The sequence below is a fragment of the Pseudophryne corroboree genome, chromosome 6, assembly GCF_028390025.1.
Source record: "Pseudophryne corroboree isolate aPseCor3 chromosome 6, aPseCor3.hap2, whole genome shotgun sequence".
Lineage (NCBI taxonomy): Eukaryota > Metazoa > Chordata > Amphibia > Anura > Myobatrachidae > Pseudophryne > Pseudophryne corroboree.
Genome location: NC_086449.1, coordinates 240687828 through 240708352, shown reverse-complemented (window position 1 = coordinate 240708352; position 20525 = coordinate 240687828). Strand labels below are relative to the sequence as shown.

The 20525-nt window shown below is 43.2% G+C and overlaps 1 protein-coding gene across 1 annotated transcript in view; it reads left to right on the top strand.

The window, feature by feature from the left end:
• Positions 1-20525, top strand: part of KIF7 (kinesin family member 7) — a 216779-nt gene that overhangs the window by 101360 nt on the left and 94894 nt on the right. Inside the window, exons 6-7 of the mRNA XM_063925793.1 lie at positions 12038-12181; positions 13235-13453. Of these exons, the coding sequence (XP_063781863.1) occupies positions 12038-12181; positions 13235-13453 (363 nt within the window). The remainder of the gene's footprint in view (positions 1-12037; positions 12182-13234; positions 13454-20525) is intronic.

Genomic DNA, 20525 nt, shown 5'->3' with positions numbered 1-20525 from the left:
TTCTGTTTGTCGGCTGTATGCGTTTTCACCATCTATGTACATGGTTAGACCTCTTAGCATTTCTCTTGTGAATCCATGTGCACATCAAATGCCATTGTTGTGCTTTATCATTCCGCCAGCCAAAGCTGGTCTGCTCCTCGGTGGTCCCTCTTCGGATTGCTCTTCTCTGTCAATATCATCGCTAGTCTGTGTTCCATTGTTCTGACTCTGCTCTTTCTGGGCATTCCAGGGGGTCCTAGTGGGCTGCCAGTTGGAATGCTTTGGCTTTTCAATTTTTCTCTGTTTCTTTTTGGTTCACGGTTCTTAATAATTCTATTCTTGGGCCTACAGATGGCCAGGGTTTTTCTACTACCTTCTTGATTAATGCAGATCCTAGGATCAACTTGCCATGTTCTCAAGGGTGTTGGATGTTTTCCTGTCTGTTGATCAGGGTCTAGCGTATGGTTTCCTTGATGACCACTGTCTCCATCCTTGCGACCATTGTTTAGTTTGGTTGTAGGGTTCTGCGATTTCTCAGGGCTTCCCACCCAGAAGGTCAACTTTGGGACGTCCCCATTGACTACGCTCCAGTGTCACCTGCTGGATGAAGGAGAAAATAGGATTTTGATACTTACCGATAAATCCTTTTCTCCTTCCGCCCGTATTCCCTAGTCATTGCAGATGCTTGATGGCTGACTGCTGCATCTTGGTCATTGCAGCTTTTCTCGTTGTCCAGTGTTTGGACTTTTTGCTTAGTTGGTTCCTCCTCCTTACTTTCTCTCCTTCTTTACTCTATTGTCTCTGCTCTCCGTCTCCTCTCAGCTCTGTTCATCTAAACTGGGCGTGGAGGGGTAGGAGCCAGCGACACTTTCTAAAAAAAAATGAATAAAAAAAAATAAAGTGCCAGGTTCTACTTATCCACCCATATATACCCATTGTCTATGCTCCAGTGTCCCCTATGGAATCGGAGAAAAGGATTTATCAGTAAGTACCAAAATCCTATTTTCTCTGCCATTATATACAGGTGAAACTCAGAAACTTAGAATATCGTGCAAAAATTCATTTATTTCAGTAATTTAACTTAACAGGTGAAACTAATATATTATGTAGACTCATTACATGCAAAGTGAGATATTTTAAGCCTTTATTTGTTATAATTTTGATGATTTACAGCTTAAGAAAACCCCAAATCCAAAATCTCAGAAAATTGGAATATCACATAAACAAACAATTAAAAAAAAAGGATTTTAAATACAGAAATGTCAGCTCTCTGAAACGTATAATCATGCATATGTACTCAGTACCTGGTTTGGGCACCTTTTGCATGAATTACTGCCTCAATGCGGCGTAGCATGGATTCTATCAGCCTGTGGCACTGCTGAGGTGTTATGGAAGACCAGGATGCTTCAATAGCAGCCTTCAGCTCTTCTGCATTGTTTGGTCTCATGTCTCTCATCTTTCTCTTGGCAATGCCACATCGATACACTATGGGGTTCAGGTCAGACGAGTTTGCTAGCCAATCCAGCACAGTAATCCCACGGTTTTTTAACCAGGTGTCTTAGACACAAAGTAATGTAATATGATGCACAAGCAGCTTCTGCTGATTAAAATGATATGCAGCATGACTATATTCTGTGTGACTGCGACTATATTTGCATACAAAATGCCCTGCTGGAAAACACAAACGTTTTATTTTGTATGCAGATAGAGCCGCTATAGTCCAAATATAGTAGCAGTCACACCCAGAATATAGGCATGCTGCATATCTTTTTAATCAGCAGAAGCTGCCTGTGTATCCTATTATATTATTTTGCGTCTAAGACACATTTTCACAGAAAAACAAAAGGGAAAAAAAGATGTTCGGCACTACCAAGTCCAGCCGCCAGCATGGTGTGACTGCAGCAAGGATGTAAGAGGACACATCTGTAGATTGGCTCAGCCCCCCCAATGCACACAATGAAAAGCACAGTTCAGAATTCTACACAGCTCTCTAAAAGAAAAAAAAATAATTGCAATCGGCAATAGAGTTGGGACACACGGCACTATAAAATTTTTTTTACAATGAGCAACATCACTATGTCACTACAGGTGTCAGTCACCTGTCTCCATAGCACTCTTGGCATAGTTGTATTTCCGATGGTTACCATGCCCGTAAGCTAGGGTTAGATTCCCGCAAAGGACACACATGTATTGTATACTGTATCTGTGTAAAAATTAGCATGCACAGGTTTTTTTTTCTAATTTTGCCAAAAGAAGTTTTGTCATACTTTGTATACAGTCTCCGACATGCACACACATATAAAATCAAAATGAGAAAAAAACTGTAGGTGCTACTTAGTACACAAATATACAAGTGTGGCTTTCAGTGATGTGCGGTGAGGTCAGGGACTGGGGAGGCACTGCAGCTAAACACCCCCCCATCCCCGGAAAAAAAAATGCAGTCCCCCCACACCGCTAAAACCAGCACCAGGCAGAACCAGCTAGGGGGGGTAATGCCATAGCAGGGGAGACACTCAGTGTGGGGTCCCCCTGCCATGCCATTAAACACCCCCCAAACCAGTCAGCCCAGGGCTGGTATTCCTCGGAAAGTGGGCCCCCTAAAAAATGAAAATGGGGTTCCCCCTCCCGAGCAATAACCAGCACTGGGCTGATAGCCCAGTGCTATGCCCCGCACCCCTGGTGGGGGTGGGTGCGGGGTTCATTGTATGCTAATACTGTTCTTTACAGGTGGCCTACAGGTCCCAGCAAGCCTGCCCCAGCATGCTGGCACTTGGAGAACTACAAGTGCCAGCATGCCCGGACATAAATGGCCCACTGGCACCTGTAGTCCACCTGTAAAGAATAGTAATATTGTTCTTTACAGGTGGCCTACAGGTCCCAGCAAGCCTGCCCCAGCATGCTGGCACTTGGAGAACCACAAGGGCCAGCATGCCCAAACATAAAGGGCCCGCTGGCACCTGTAGTCCACCTGTAAAGAAAATATAAAAAAAAAAAACACTACACATACTTTAAAAAAAACCTTTATTAAACAGGGTCTTCACCTGGGGGCGGCGGCCTTTAAGCTCTTTTGCGTGGCCGCCGCCTTCCCAGGGCTTCTGGCGTCTTCACCTGGGGGAGTGCCACCTCCCCAGGGCTTCTGGCGTCTTCCTCCGGCGTCTTCACCTGGGAGGCGGCGGCCTGTAAGCTCTTTAGCATGGTCGCCGCCTTCCCAGGACTTCCAGCATCTTCACTTGGTGGGCGGCGGCTGCTAAGCTCTTTTGCATAGCCGCCGCCCATCCAGGACTTCCGGCGTCTTCAGTCTTCAGGAGCTCTTCTCAGCTCCTCCTCCGCCGTCGGACTGACAGCCGCTGCCTCGCGCTGACTTATATAAGTCAGCGGAGGGGGTGGGGCGATGACGCGGCGAGCCATGATTGGCTCGCGGCGGCCATCTTGAATTTAAAAAATGACGCTGAGGCGCCATTTTTGAAATGGGTACCGCTTCCGCTGCTGAACTGTACGTACTGCCGCGTCCCGCCGCCGCTACCGCCGCCCGCATCACCGCCGCCAGCACCTCCGCCGCATCCCGCACCTCCGCCGCCCGCACCTCCGCCGCCACCGACGTCCACACAGTGATTGACAGCGGATCCAATGATGGATCCGCTGGCCAATCACTGTGGCCTCACTGACAGGGGACGTGCTTTCATAGGTTGAAAGCACGTCCCTGTAGGAAAGCGGCACCTCTAATGGTGCCGCTTTCCCATACAATTTCAATGGGCTTTTCCTGCCCATTGCTAGGCCCCGCCCGCGCCCGTCCCCTGCTCCCATATCTTTTATCAATCACTACGGGAGGTACCACGATCGGTGCCTCCCAACCTGATTTTACACAGTTTAATCATGAGTAAAATAATAAAGAAGATACTTATGTGTCATAAGTATCTTCTTTGTATTATTTTACTCATTAATGACAGGGGAGGCACTGCCTCCCCTGACTGCACGTCCCTGGTGGCTTTTCATATTATGAGAGTGTTACCTTTATGACACTGAGTTTATTGTACCTCTACCCAAGCTTCCCCATTGCTTTAATAGGAAGCCTCCCCCACCACTAATCCCACCTCCTGTGAGAATCGTCATTTCACAGACTGGGTGCACTGCTAAGTAAATGACAAACACAACACGGCCGGTACACTACTGTATGTAAATGAATGGCTAATGCTGGCTTTGGTTTAGGGAAGGTATATTAATTTGTAAGGCATGTTAGCATTGTGCATGCACCTAGAGATCGAGAGATGCCTGGCGTGAGTGATCCGTCATTTGCCGGACAGCTCTGCTAATATCTGCTTCTTTTCTTACAGTAAATGCATCTTACAGATGTGTCCTCTTACATCCTTGCTACAGTCACGCTAAACAGCCCTTGAAGTCACACCATGCTGGCGGCGGGACTTGGTAGTGCTGATCGTCTATTTTTTTTTTCCAATTTGTTTATCTGCGATAATGCGTCTTAGATGCAAAATAGTGTAGTAGGATTCACAAGCAGCTTTTGCTGATTAAAATGATATGCAGCATGCCTATATTCTGTATGTAATAGCGGCTTTATCTGCATCCAAAATAAAACGTTAGTGTTTTCAAGGTAAACACTGTAGCAGAGCATTTTGTATGCAAATACAGTCGCAGTCACAAAAATGTGACAGAATATAGGCATGTTGCATATCATTTTAATTTGCAGAAGCTGCTTGTGCTCCTAAGATGCATTTTAGTTGAAAAAAATGCAAAAAAAGACTATCAGTGCTACTGAGTCCCGCTGTGGCATGGTGTGACTTCAAGGGCTGTTTAGTATGACTTGATACATGATTTTCTAATTAAGCCCAGCGTTCATTAGTAAATCATGGTATCAATGCGTCTGTGACACCCAGAGCCGGTCCTAACCAATATGATGCCCTAGGCAAGATTTTGGCTGGTGCCCCCTAGCACCACCGCTGGTCCTGCCTCTGACCTTGCACCTCTTTCCCAGCACCATCACCCCTCACCCATAGCAGTCCTTGTACCCCCTATATTTTAAATAGGAACAGTTCGCACATTTGACGCACAGCCTAAAAAGGGGCATCTTCTCGCTGGGAAGTGGCATGGCCACACAATAGTAACCATGATTCCAATTACGCCACACAGTTCTGCAACTTTATTCACATTTTATCGTGCGATAGTGTCCATAATTCATATTACATCCCACAGTAGTATCACTTTACCTTATAAATGTTACTCCTCACAGTAGAGCCCCTTATTCACATTACATCACACTGAATTGCTCCTTATTCACATTACACCACACCTTATTGCTCTTTATTCACATTAGACGACACAGTAGTGCCCTTTCTATTTGCAATGCCACATAGTAGAGCACCTTATACACATAATGCCACACATTAGTAATGCATTTATACACAATTCCACACAGTAATGCCCCTTACACATATGAGACACATTAATGTCCTTATAAACATAATGCACCTTACACATTATGACAACCTTTATTAATGCCCTTTTACACATAATGTCCCTTACATATATGCTGCACATTATTAATGCCCTTATACACATAATGACACACACAGTGCCCCCTACACATTTGCTGCACATTATTAGTGCCCCTATACACATAATGACACACACACAGTAGTACCCTGTTACACATATGCCGTACATTATTAATGCCCTTATACACATAATGACACACATAGTGGCCCTTTACACATATGTTGCACATTATTAATGCATTTTTACATGACACACATAATGCTCCTTACGCATATTCTGAACACTACTGCACAACCAACCCACTCACATGCACACAGCACTCACACTTCCACTAACACTGTGACCTCTGCCTCTGCTTGGATACAGATGTGTCCTCACAAATCTTGCATCAATGCTAACGTCGGGCACTTTTTTTTTATGAAAATGCATCTTATTTGCATTGCTATGTGGCTAGGATGCACAAGCAGCTTCTGCTGATTAAACTGATATGCAGCATGCCTATATACTGTGTGAGACTGTGGCTGTATCTGCATATGAAATGCTACATACAGAATATAGGCATGCCGCATATCATTTTAATCAGCAGAAGCTGATGATGCCCCTAGGCATATCAAATGCCCTAGGCAATTGCCTAGTTTACCTATGCCTATGGCCGGCTCTGGTGACACCCGCACATCACTGCCGAAATGACAGTCCAGGCAATGTGAGCCCACTGTGTAAAAATATGCCTCCTTTATTTATAGTATGCGATACACTTAAAGTTCCTCATTGACTCTCTCCATCTGACCGCTTATCTGTATGTATAGCATTACAGTTGTCACTGGCCATTTGCCAGGGTTTGCTATTACAGTACGAATACTGTATATCCATCTGCCACTATTTGCTCTACAGTACTGGATTATACCCCTTTCACACCTCAAATATATCCCGGGATATTGCCGGGTTGAGCTTGTGCAACCTGGGTTGAGGTGCAGTCTAAAAGAACCACTTTTGAATATCCCGGGTCGAGTAACCCTGCATTTCAACCGGGTATAAATGCAGAGAGAGACGTGACACGCCAAGGAAACAACGGCGGGGTGACGTCATAGCGGCATTTAACCGCGAGGTTTAAATAGAGCAAAATGGAGCAGTGAGTCTATTTCTGATGAAGCCGCTGAACCCGGAGGGAGGCGGGGAAACGCGTTAAGGACTCATACACTTTTACCTTATACCACTGACCATTATACTGCCCACCGCCAGCAATATTTATTGGATCTACACGGATGACCTCCTCCAGAGATGACTGCTTGAAAGGGTTTTAAGCACCAGCAGCCGGGAGGAAGCCACGGAGATTCTAATGCTGGAAGAGAGCGGTGAGCATTTATATTTTGTCTGGCCAGACATTGTAAAAAATTAAGCTTTAAAACTTTTACCGGATTTAAATCACTGAACGGACATTGGCACGCTGTTCTGATTGAAATCTTCTATATACAGCTACCAGCGATTCTGCTGGTTGGAAGGATCAGCGTGCAGTGTGCTACTTTGCCACATTGTTACATTATCTCTACAGCGATACAAGTGTTACTAAATATCCTTAAGAACTGCTACATTATCTGAGTGGACTGATCTAGGAAAGCAGTCAAAGTATACACCATAGAGGATATTGCTGGATGAGTTTTTGTTTAATTTATTCATATTGACCAGACAAAAAAGAGCATATTTTATGTTTTTATAAGTGTTTAAATTACCGGCCGGTGGTGATATTTATATGATGTATTAAATTTTATTGTTGTTTTTTGAAATGAAGCAATAAATTTTGTTGCCCAATCTGTATGCGCCACAAATACTTTTGCATTACGATTTTTTTGTTATACACGGGTTGGACCCAGGTCAATGTGCACTCTAAAGTGCCAACCCGGGTTATTCAACCCTGCATTCATGTAAAAGTGCTGATTGGCTGTTCTTTGTGTGCCTTGATGATGTCAGCAGCAGGAGCCCTGCTACACAGGAGAGCATTAATAATTAGAGCTATTAAGAATTAGGGGTGAGGCAGAGATTGCTAGGCAGCTTGTTGCATACCTCCCAACTTATTAAAAGTACAAAGAGGGACCTTCGCGCGCACCCGAAAAGGGGGCGTGGTCTATATGAAAGGGGCATGGCCTCGTGGCAGAGCCATGATCGTGTATCACTCCCCCTTGTACCATCACCGAGAGGGCATGCCCAGCGCTCTGAGCTGCTGGCATGCCCCCTCTTCCTCTGTCACCTGTAAATAGACGCATGCGCACAGCATCTATTCACCGCTGCTCTGCTAAGCAGAGCAGCAGTGAGAGGAGCCTTCCAACTGCCCCCTCCACCGCAAGACACTGCGGCCCGTAGGTGGGACAGCGGGACAATCCCGCAAAAATCGGGACAGTTAGGAGGTATGTTAAAGATGCAATTGTGTACAAAAACATAGCTCTGTCAGCCACGATTCCTGCAATGCTGTGAGATGTCCCCACCCTCTCCTTTTGGGTAGATGCTAGATTCAAGTGGCCTAAGGGACCTTTTACGTCAGGGGGAGGAGCCACGACACAAGGGGGAGGAGCTAGGCCAGCAGGATAGTTCCTCTACTATCCATGACACCAACTATTACCTTTAGTAACCCGGTGGCAAGCGAAGCGAGCCACAGAGCCCAAAGCGTGGCGAGCGTACTTTTTGGGTACCCTATTTGTCCATAGCTCCACCCCCTGGTGACGTGTCTCCTCCCCTAGTGATGTCAGAAGGTCCCTTTTCCCACTCCGATTTAGAACTAACCCTCCTTTTGTCCCCTTTTGAAACCTCATCTTTCTGAGCCAAAAAAAGTCCATTTAAAATGACTGACCATGGTTGAGTTAAAAGGAGCCAACCCTGCAATAACCCGGGTTGAAAGTGTAGTGTGAAAGGGTCTGACCCGGATTCAAATTTCAAAATACCGGGTTGGACCCGGGTTTGCGGTGTGAAAGGGGTGTTAGTGGAGCATTAGCTACCCAGTGGTGTAGATGTGTATTGCATGCTGTGTATGTTGTCGCTCCTCAACGCGCCTTACCACACAACACCTCAACAACCCGAGCTATAGCTAAGATGCGACAAATACTCTGTTTAGGTGGAGAAACTGCAACTTTGAGGGAGGTTCCATCTGTATGTTATAAAAGTATAAAACCTGTTGATTAAAAAAGAGCTAAAAAAAGTATCTACAGTATATTACAGCTTTAATGAAACATCGCATTTCATGAATTGTTTCCCAAAGTATAATATTGTATATTCCCAGCGGTCCAATTGTATTCAGCCTTAAAACGTGATGAAATGGAGACGGATAAAGTACCAGCTAATCAGCTGTTACCTTACCACTCTTTATTCGTCTCCACTTTACACAATTTAAGGCTTAATACATTTGGGCCACGTGTTTGGACAAACATAGGTACATGCTTACTGTGTTTTCTGAATCATTTACTCGGACGCTGGATCACATTTCCATGTACAGTATGTATAATAACAATAACACTAGTACAGGTTGAGTTTCCCTTATCCAAAATTCAAAATCACACATTTTTGGTTCCCCTACTGAGATAATTACACATATATATATATGTATATTATATATAATATATCTGTATATACACATGAGATAATTACATATATATTATGTGTATATATAGATATATAATATACATATATATGTGTCATTATCTCAGTAGGGGACCCAAAAATGTGTGATTTTGGATAAGGGATACTCAACCTATATACAGTGGGGTTTGAAAGTTTGGGGACCCCAGGCAAAAAATAATTTTAATGTACAAAAAGAAGCCAAGGAAAGATGGAAAAATCTCCAAAAGGCATCAAATTACAGATTAGACATTCTTATAACATGTCAAAAAAAAGTTTGATTTTGTTTCCATCATTTACACTTTCAAAAGAACAGAAAACAAAAAATGGCGTCTGCAAAAGTTTGGGCACCCTGCAGAGTTAATACCTTGTACTGCCCCCTTTGGACAGCTGAGACCTGGCAGTGTCATGGATTGTTCTCAATCATCGTCTGGAAAGACCAGGTGATGTCAATCTCAAAGGTTTTAAAAGCCCAGACTCATCTGACCTTGCTCCAACATTCAGCACCATGGGTTCCTCTAAACATTTGTGTAGAACACTGAAACTGAGAATAGTTGACGCTCACAAAGCAGGAGAAGGCTATAAGAAGATAGCAAAGCGTTATCAGATGCCCATATCCTCTGTTTGGAATGTAATTAAGAAATGGCAGTCATCAGGAACAGTGGAAGTTAAAGCAAGATCTGGAAGACCAAGAAAAATATCAGACAGAACAGCTCGCAGGATTGTGAGAAAAGCAAGTCAAAATCCACGTTTGACTGCACGATCCCTCCAGGAAGATCTGGCAGACACTGGAGTTGTGGCACACTATTCCACTATAAAGAGATACTTGTACAAATATGGTCTTCATGGAAGAGTCATCAGAAGAAAACCTCTTCTACGTCCTCACCACAAAAATCAGCATTTGAAGTTTGCAAATGAACATATAGACAAGCCTGATGCATTTTGGAATAAAGTTCTGTTGACCGATGAGGTTAAAATAGAACTTTTTGGCCGGAATGAGCAAAGGTACGTTTGGAGAAGGAAGGGCACAGAATTTAATGAAAAGAACCTCTGTCTAACTGTTAAGCATGGGGGTGGATCAATCATGCTTTGGGGTTGTATTGCAGCCAGTGGCACAGGGGAACATTTCACGAGTAGAAGGAAAAATGGATTCAATAAGATTCCAGCAAATTTTGGACGCTAACTTGATGCCATCTGTGAAAAAGCTGAAGTTTAAAGAGAGGCTGGCTTCTACAAATGGATAATAATCCTAAACACACCTCAAAATCCACGGTGGATTACATCAAGAGGTGTAAACTGAAGGTTTTGCCATGGCCTTCACAATCTCCTGACCTCAACATGGGATCAGTACTAAATGCCGCCGGCCGGAATCCCGGCGGTCGAAATACCGACGCCGGAATCCCGACCACACAATCCCGACAGGGGTGGCGAGTGGAACGCAGCCCCTTGCGGGCTCGCTTCGCTCGCCACGCTGCGGGCACGGTGCCTCGCTACGCTCGACACACTATTATATTCTCCCTCTATGGGTGTCGTGGACACCCACGGAGGGAGAATATGTCGGGATTGTGGCGGTCGGGATTCCGGCGTCGGTATTTCGACCGCCGGGATTCCGGCCGGCGGCATCTTGACCGCATCCCCTCAACATAATTGAAAATCTATGGATAGACCTTAAAAGAGCAGTGCGTCACAGACAGCCCAGGAATCTCAAAGAACTAGAAGACTTTTGTAAGGAAGAATGGGTAAGATACCTCAAACAAGAATTGAAAGACTCTTGGCTGGCTACAAAAAGCGTTTACAAGCTGTGATACTTGCCAAAGGGGGCAGTACAAGGTATTAACTCTGCAGGGTGCCCAAACTTTTGCAGATGCCATTTTTTGTTTTCTGTTCTTTTGAAAGTGTAAATGATGGAAATAAAATCAAACTTTTTTTGACATGTTACAAGAATATCTAATCTGTAATTTGATGCCTTTTGGAGATTTTCCATCTTTCCTTGGCTTCTTTTTGCACATTAAAATTAATTTTTGCCTGGGGTGCCCAAACTTTCAAACCCCACTGTGTGTGTGTGTGTGTATATATATATATATATATATAAAAATTATGTTAATTTCATTTAGATTGCCTACTGTTCATATTTTGGATAATAGGCAGGATAAAAAACGTATTGGGTTAATACTTTAACCAAGTACGGTTCTCTCTTTTCTGAAGTTCTTTCCACTGATATAATAACTTTTTTCATTTAGGTAATCTCAAGACTGTATGTATACAATCTGTGTTTACAGAAAAAGGTGAAGCTCTAAATACAGTGTATAACAGATGTGTTTGAGTAAATTATGTTTTGTGTTTCTCAATATTATGAGAAATATTTTAAATACAGGCTCATTACATATATGTATTATACGACTCTTAATTTAAATTTATATACAAGCAAGGCTTAATTTGTAATGGAGTTCTGAAATAATACTGAACAATTACTGCACAAAAGTAAATTAAATTGTAAAGCTAATTTTCCAGAATGAGTCCGATTGATAATGATTAAACCTCTGTTGTGCCACAGATAATTTATACAATTTCAAATGCCTTTTCCGCATATGAAGAACAAATTTCACTGTTTTCCCTTTTATAAGGAGAGAGTTTGCCTTATTCAGCTGTTCCAGTTTTGCATAATATAAATTATGAGATGGTGTAGCCTTTACTGTATATTATTAAAGTATTGGAGGTTTCAAATGAGTTCCATGATCATATATGTTTTATACAGACCATATAATATCTTACTAATATAATAATAATTTAAATCAGTTGCGTGAATGTATTTGCTACGGTGTTTACAGGAATGTGTCTGTGCTAAATAAAATGTTGTTGAAAAGTAAGAGGAATTCACAGGAGGAGAAGCAGGAACAAGACAAGCAGGAAAATCAGTTACTTGCTTAATTGTTGTTTCTCTTTGTTTTAGGGCACGTTGAGCTTTGAAAGCGCAGGTGATGCAGAGAAAGACAAGTGCATTGAAAATCTGCAGAGTAAAATCCAGCGGCTGGAAGATGAGAACAGAGACTTTCTATCCGCTCTGGAAGATGCCATGGAGCAGTACAAGCTGCAGGTGCGTACTCTGATCAGCTAATATATCTGTTTCATTTGTACTATATACAGTATATGATGAAAATGTTAGAATAACATGGAGACGTTGACAGCGGAAGCAAAACTCCTGACGTTTTTTCAGCAGCAGTGAGTGCCGCCGACCTGGGTAGTTTGCATGTTATCACGGGGCTGCATCCCGTCACTTTAGGAGGGCACCGGTCTTTTTCAACTTTATCTTTTATTGTGTTGGAATGCTGCTGAACAGTTTAATTTTATGTGTGTGTATGTATATGTGTGTGTGTGTGTGTGTGTGTGTGTGTGTGTGTGTGTGTGTGTATATATATATATATATATATATATATATATAAATATTATTATTATTATATTTTTTTCTTTTTTTTTCTTGCCATGCATACTATTTACAAATTATTTACAGTCTGAGGCTACTTGAATTCCTTCGGCTGGTAGTATTGGGGGTAGGAAGGGGTGGGGTGGGGTGGGGGGGCTGAATAATGGGCAAACCCTGCAGTTCAAGGGCCGACTGGTGAACTGACAGAATTTTAAATGATCGCCTATTTAAAAAGTAGAATAGTTGTATTAGTACATTTTCTTACCAACTTTCATGAGCTTTACAAATATTTTGTCTTTTATTACGACAATCCCTGTTACCTCTTCACCTGTTCTCTTTGTAAATTTGCTGAAATTGCCTGCACTACTATGGAACAGTCATGGCAGCTTTGCGAGTTCTCCAGACAGCAGTACTTTTATAATTAGAATTCTCTGGCAGGAGTTGGTGGCTTACTCTTGGTAATGATGGTGGGATTATTAGGGCACACCATAATATTACACAGGGGTAGGTAGGGATTAGATGTAATTAAAATCTGAATATACCTATGTGTGGACCTACTTGAGAATTTAGGTTAACATAGAAGGAGAGAATGGGGTGGTGTTTATTCATTTCCAAGGAGAGGTGACACCCACCTGCCTTTTGAGCTATATTGAGAAAACAAGACCAGCTAAACCAATTCTAACTATCTCATGCTTACTATGTAACTAACAGTCTTCTGTTATTTAGAGCGACAAACTGCAAGAACAGCAAGATAACATCACAAAGTTGCAATTCCACCTGCAGCAGCTGAGGCCTGACTTGTCTGTCACAGCCCTGCTGGAAGATGTACACTTATTACAGATTGGAGACAGACCGAGTACAGTTCCTCTGGTTACAAAGTTTTCTCGAACTCTGGATCAGAATAAACTTTTATCCTGTAATTATTCAAATACCAAAAATATGAAGGTAAGTAGATGCTAGATTTGCTAAATTTAGGAGACCATATGAGACTTGGGAATTAGTATTTTTTTTTTTGTGTTCTTCATTATCGCTGACAGCCCTGTTCCACCATAGCAATTTTTCACCCCTACTTGTGTTACTAACCTTAGCTACAGGTCAAGTGACCCTTTGTCGCCAAGGGTGAGCATAGTCTTGACACACTGCACACTTAAACATCTGTGCTAGTCTTCCTGTCCTGTGGACCTATGTACCATTGAATGTTTGCTACATATCTCACAAAAACATACCTTTTCAAAAGATACCCATTAATATTAAGGATCCCCCAAATGTATGACAGAAGGGCCATAGCAGATATCTACAATATCTGCCATGGCTTCTCCATTTCAGACAGCAGTCGCAGTTGTCATAGGTTTCTATGGGGCTGTGAAGCTGTAATTTAACTTTGACCCCAGCAGCTATTGCCATCTTAAAATGGCTTTAGCTGCTGTTGCCTATTAGCTACATTTTGCAAAACTTACTGGGAGACTGTTCTTCCAGAACCCTTTCCAGTAATGGCCGCTGTACTTGGTGGTCAGTAGATTGCCAAAAGAAGAGAGGAGGGACGGAGCCACCGTCCCTACATGTGTATATTAATACATTTGTGCGATATATAATTTCTTAATGCTGCGACTAGCGACAATAATAACTTACACCCAGTGTTGCCAACTCTGAAATGAAAAACAAGCAACCGATGACTGAAAAATAAGCTCAAAACAAGCCCAAACCAATCCTAAAAAGCCCAAAAAAAAGCCCAACTCAAGTTTTTTTTTTTTAATATATAAAAACAAACATTATTGTTTGTCTTATTAAAATACATATAATTGTTTATATAATCTGCCTTTAAGGTCTTTACAATGATATTTATCAGCACAAAACTGGCTTTTAAAGAATACTGGAATTTTTATAAATATTATAGTTAGAGTTGTGAATTTAAGATACTATACTTTCATGTTTCCTCTAAAGAAAAATCTCAAGTGAAAATTGCCAACTGTATATACTGTATCTGTGGTCATTTGTATTCACTGTGAAATATTTATTCGATGCAAAGATAAAACAAATAATCTTACAACATCCAACTTTGTACTTCTATTAAATAAATAAAGAGGCCAAATCAAGGTAACAAAACAAAAGATTATTAAGACAATTCAAAATAATAAATGCATATATAAATATTAAATAGTAACTCAATTCAATAAATAACAAAGGAATTACTGAGAGGTAAAGTGCATTGCAGATGGCATACTATGTGAGGTAAAGTGCATGGCACACTGTGTGAAGTATAGTGCATTGCAGATAGCACACTGGGGGTCATTCCGAGTTGTTCGCTCGTTGCAGATTTTCGCAACGGAGCGATTAAGGCAAAAATGCGCATGCGCTAAGTAATTTAGCACACAATTTAGTAGATTTACTCACGTCCGAACGAAGAATTTTCATCGTTGAAGTGATCGGAGTGTGATTGAAAGGAAGTGAGTGTTTCTGGGCGGAAACTGACCGTTTTCTGGGAGTGTGCGGAAAAACGCAGGCGTGCCAGGATAAAACGCAGGAGTGTCTGGAGAAACGGGGGAGTAACTGGCCGAACGCAGGGCGTGTTTGTGACGTCAAACCAGGAACGAAACGGGCTGAGCTGATCGCAGTGTAGGAGTAAGTCTCGAGCTACTCAGAAACTGCTAAGAATTATTTATTCGCAATTCTGCTAATCTTTCATTCGCAATTCTGCTAAGCAAAGATACACTCCCAGAGGGCGGCGGCCTAGCGTGTGCAATGCTGCTAAAAGCAGCTAGCGAGCGAACAACTCGGAATGACCCCCACTGTGTGAGGTAAAGTGCATGGCACACAGTGTGAAGTAAAGTGCATTGCAGATGGCATACTCTGAGGTAAAGTACATAGCACACTGAATTTCAAAGGTTTTATGTAAAATGGATATAAGCAAATTCATCTGAGCTGTCTCCATCGTCTATAGAAGCTTCCATGTTATACATTCCTGAGTTGAAGCGCTGAAGCATATTGGTAGTTGGTTTAAAATCCTTGCAACAAATACCCAAGGGTCTTAAACCATATCTGACATAAAGAATACCACATAAAGTGGTCCTAAATTGCTTCACGGTTGTGTGTCTGGTCAGTGTCTTTGTTGTTGTCATTGTTAAAAACAAATTAGCCCTACTGAATACACACAACCGGCAGTCGGCAACAATAGACATAATGAATGACTCATCATCATTTCTTTAAGACTGTATTCATCCACAACGTCTCACCTACAGTATGTCTGTGTGAGGATCTGTGTTATATGGATGAATGACTAATTATCTCTGAAAGTCTGTGTCAGTGATACCTAAAAACAAAAGAAGCCCAAAAACAAGCAGCATAAAAAATTATAAGCCCAAAAACAAGCAACAAGCAACCACCCAAAAAAATAAGCAACCAGAAAAAAAAACAAGCCCAATTCCGCTTGTTATAAGCTGAATTGGCAACTATGCTTACACCTCTGCCAGCATGGGACCAATTTGGACTCCTATGTTCACCAGGGGGATCAGGGCTGTTTTCAGCATGAAAATACATTATTTCTCCGGCTGGGTCCACAGGTTATCAGCAGGATAACATTGGGATATGCCGGAGCGACAGCGGAAATTGCACCAAATAGTCACAAGCTTTCTGGCCTCCCAGGATGCATCGGGCTCATCCATATAATCCCGCCCACCGACTCAGTCAAATCAGTTTTTTGTTTGGTGCGGCAGGAGACGGACCATGGTCACAGGGCTGCTGTTAAGGCAGCCCTAAGCTTTTATTATTTTATTTTTATAGTCTTACTATGTTTTGAGTGATCTTTCTTAACAGCGTCTTAAACGCATGCTAGAAAGAGTCGCTCTAACAACACTCCACCGGGTCGCAACAACGCTTACCTCCGGGTACTAGTGCTGTCTCGACGGGCGTCTGTGTCGGATGTTCTAGCAGGTCCAGCAAACGTTACCAGGCCGGAGCATGGGGCGAAGGTAAGGCATCGGTTCCACTTACTAGGGGATTCCGGACACAGCCGCACTGTATTGGAGGAGACCACAAACAGTGGCTGACGCGCCGCCACTCTTAAGTGCTCCAGCGCTATGCTTTAGAGATCATAGGTGCCAGGACTAGGTTGAGGCTGCGATCCCTGGAGTTTGTCAGCAGGGGGAGTCAGACGTTCTCCTGGTCGCCCCTCCCCCCAGTTCATGACCAGTTTCCGTGCGTCTCCGTCCATGAACTGATGACCTCACTTCCGTCCCGTCTCGGACGCTGCCACAAGGGTACTCGGTCGCAGCATAGGCCGCTGCGGCTGTGTACACTAGAGTTGCCGCCGAGACCGGGTCGCAGACAGGAGCGTCTGCATACACTCATCGTTCACTGAGCGTCTGTGTCCGTTATTGAGCGTCTGTGTCTCTTATCAGTTACCGGAGCGGCAGTGTACACTAGTAGCATCTGAATCCACTCAGCGTCTTTTGAGCGTATTGATTGATCCTGGAAGTGGGGTGAGTCTCCCTGTATCCCACTCTACTGAGTAAGGTTTATACAGTACTAAAATTCTATCTACTGTGTAGTATGAATAGTTAATTTTGGTACACAATGCATACGAGGCCTGTACAGTACTGTGGTTTTCTGCATTATTTGACTGAAAAACTTATTGAAATAGCTGTTTAAAAACAGAAACAGTAAATTGTACTCCTACATACTGGACAAGTAATTTTGTGGTTGATTATATACTCATATGACAATTGCTAAATATTTAACATGTGACTGACTGCTAGTGTGATTGCTGACTTTTATATGTTTGTTGGTATTGTTTCTGAACCTCAATTCGGGTGCTCGGGTTGTGGTCAGCATGATATCACTTTTATATTTATATAAGTGATCTCAGTCACAGAGAGTGTAGTATTTGTATAAACAGATTATTTACCATGTCTATGAGCGGCAACAGTGACGAGGATACTTTATCAGGGACTCCTACACCATTAACATGTCTATCATGTAAAGTAGGGGTGTTAGCCCAGTATCTAACTGATGACGGGTTATGTGCAAACTGTTGTGCGTATCGGCAAAATAAAAGACAGGTTCAGCAACCAGTAGATCCACCATGGGGTGTGTTTGCACAGACTTTGTCTACAGTAGCTGACAGATTAGCACCTGTGGTGCCACGCCCAGGAGTAGGATACACTATTAACCCTTACATGCAGCTCCCTTCTTGTGGGTTAATTCCAGCAGATTCAACAAGTAAGCATGCTAGTGAAGCCAGGGTAGATACATCTATGTTACAGACTACACAAGACGATACAACAGATGAGGATACTGTGTATTCAAATTCCCCATATGACGACCAGTCGGAGGGTTTCAGCTCAGAGGATATAGCTGAGCTTACTGAAGGCTGTTCGGTCTCTGGAAGAATCAGCCAAAGCAATAACAAAATCTAAAGCACCTGTGTTTAAACGTCCAAAAGCAGTTAGGATTGAGTTTCCAGGGTCAGAAGATCTGACAGAAATCATGGAAGAACCTTGGGCTACACCCAATAAAAAATATAGAATTCTGAAAAAGTGGCATTCTTACTATCCTTTTCCGGCTGAGGACTGTTCTAAAAGAGAAGTTCTGCCTAAAGTAGATGCACATGTCGTGCGACTTGTGCGAAAATCTATTTTACCGTTACCCTCTACCTCATTGAATGATGTCACAGAATGAAGAGTAGATGGTTTCTTGAAAAACATTTTTTTCTCTGTCAGGGGCTGTTGTAAGGCCAGCTATGGCTTCGGCCTGGATGGCAAAAGCCATGGTAGAATGGGCGGATGAACTAGAGAGTGGCCTCTCCGCACCTACCAGGGAGCAGGAGTCTCATCTAGGCCATATAAAACAAGCTGCACAATATTTGGAAGAAGCAGCAATTGATATGGGTACGTTTGCTTCTAAAGCATCAGCCTTAACGGTAGCCGCTCGTAGAGCAATTTGGCTACGTACTTGGAAAGCGGATGCAGAATCCAAGAAAGCTCTGGAAGCGTTGCCTTTCGCTGGTAATATTCTGTTCGGAAAGCAATTGACAGATATTCTGGAATCAGAAGCTGAATCCAAAAAGGTCAGGTTTCCTGCTAGTTATAACCCTAAACCGAGGGGTTCAAAATTTTGGCCATTTCGATGGCAAGGTAGAGCAAAAGGAAAGAATGATTCTAACCAACCCCAGTACAATAAATCAGCTAGGGGTATGAAGCAATGGGCCAATAGACGGCCAGCTTCCAAACCAGAACAGAAGCCATCAGTTTGAGGATGCGGGCCTCCGCCTGGAAGATTCCAGGGTTGGGGGCCCGACTCCTTCACTTTGCACACATATGGCAGCAGTCGACGACAGATGCTTGGGTGCAGAAGGTGGTATCTCTCGGTTATGGTTTTCCTTTCAAGAAGCAGCCTCCTCAAAGGTTTTTTTGCACCAGCCCGTCTCATATAGAGTCGAAGGCCAGAGCTCTGCAGGTAGCAGTTCAGAAATTGCTTCAGTCTGGGGTAATTATCCCAGTACCCCTGACACAAAGGGGACGGGGGTTTTACTCCAACCTATTTTTGATTCAGAAGCCAAATGGATCATTCCGACCAATTCTCAATCTCAAGAAGTTAAACGAATACGTTTGGGTTCCAAAGTTTCACATGGAGACATTACGCTCCATAGTTTTGGCCATGGAACCAGGAGCTTACATGGTATCTCTGGATGTGCAGGATGCTTACCTGCACGTGCCCATAGCACGGTCCCATCAGTGTTACCTCAGGTTTGCCATCCTCCAGCAACATTTTCAGTTCCAGGCTTTGCCCTTTGGGCTAGCAACAGCACCCAGGGTATTTGCCAAGATTATGGTGGTTATGGCAGCTTATCTCCGCAAGCAGGGGATAAGAATTTTTCCATACCTCGACGATCTTTTAATCCTGGCTCAATCCCAGGAGTTACTCTTGGGCCATCTCCAACAGACAATAGCTTGTCTACAAAAACACGGAAGGCTCATAAATTGGGAAAAGTTGTCTCTGAGTCCATCACAACGGATGGTTCACTTGGGGGCCATATTGGATTCAAGTCTACAAAGGATAATCTTACCTGGGAAAAAGATATCCAAGGTGCACATAATGATTCAGGAATTGTTGCACAATCAGACAGTATCAGTCCATGCAGCGATGCAAGTGATGGGCCTGATGGTGTCAACATTCGACATGGTGGAATATGCACAATTCCACTCCAGACCCCTACAGCACTTCATTCTAACCAGATGGAATGGAAAACATCAGACAATAAAAAGACAGATGATAAAGCTTCCAGTAAACATAAAAAGGTGACTAGCCTGGTGGTTACAGACGGACCATCTAGACAAGGGGAGACCCTTTTGGATAGCAGATTGGGCAAGTACTGACAACGGATGCCAGTCTTCAAGGTTGGGGAGCAGTGTTCGAAAATTTCTGGTTCTAGGGAAAATGGACCACAAGGGAAAGTTGCCTGCCAATAAATCTGTTGGAAATAAGGGCCATATATATGGCTCTGGTTCAGGCAAAGGACATTCTGCAAGGAAGACCAGTCCAGATCCGCTCAGACAATGCAACAGCAGTAACGTACCTCAACCATCAGGGAGGAACTCACAGCAAAAGATTGATGAAGGAAGTAACTCGCATACTAAGATGGGCAGAACTCCATCTTCCGGCATTGTCCGCAGTGTATGTGCCAGGAGTGCTAAACTGGGAAGCGGACTTTCTCAGTCGACACACCATTCAGGATACCGAATGGGCGTTACATCCGGAAGTATTTCAAACTCTAGTAAACAGATGGGGTCTGCCAGAGATAGATCTCATGGCGTCCCGTTTGAACAACAAAGTTCCTGCATACGGGTCAAGAACAAAGGATCCCGGGGCGATCCTTGTAGACGCACTGTCAGTGAAATGGGAATTTCATCTGGCATATCTGTTTCCTCCAATCTCCCTGTTACCCAGGGTGGTGAGGAAAATAAAGCAAGCAAAGGGAGCCATAATTCTAATAGCTCAAGCCTGGCCCAGAAGGCATTGGTAC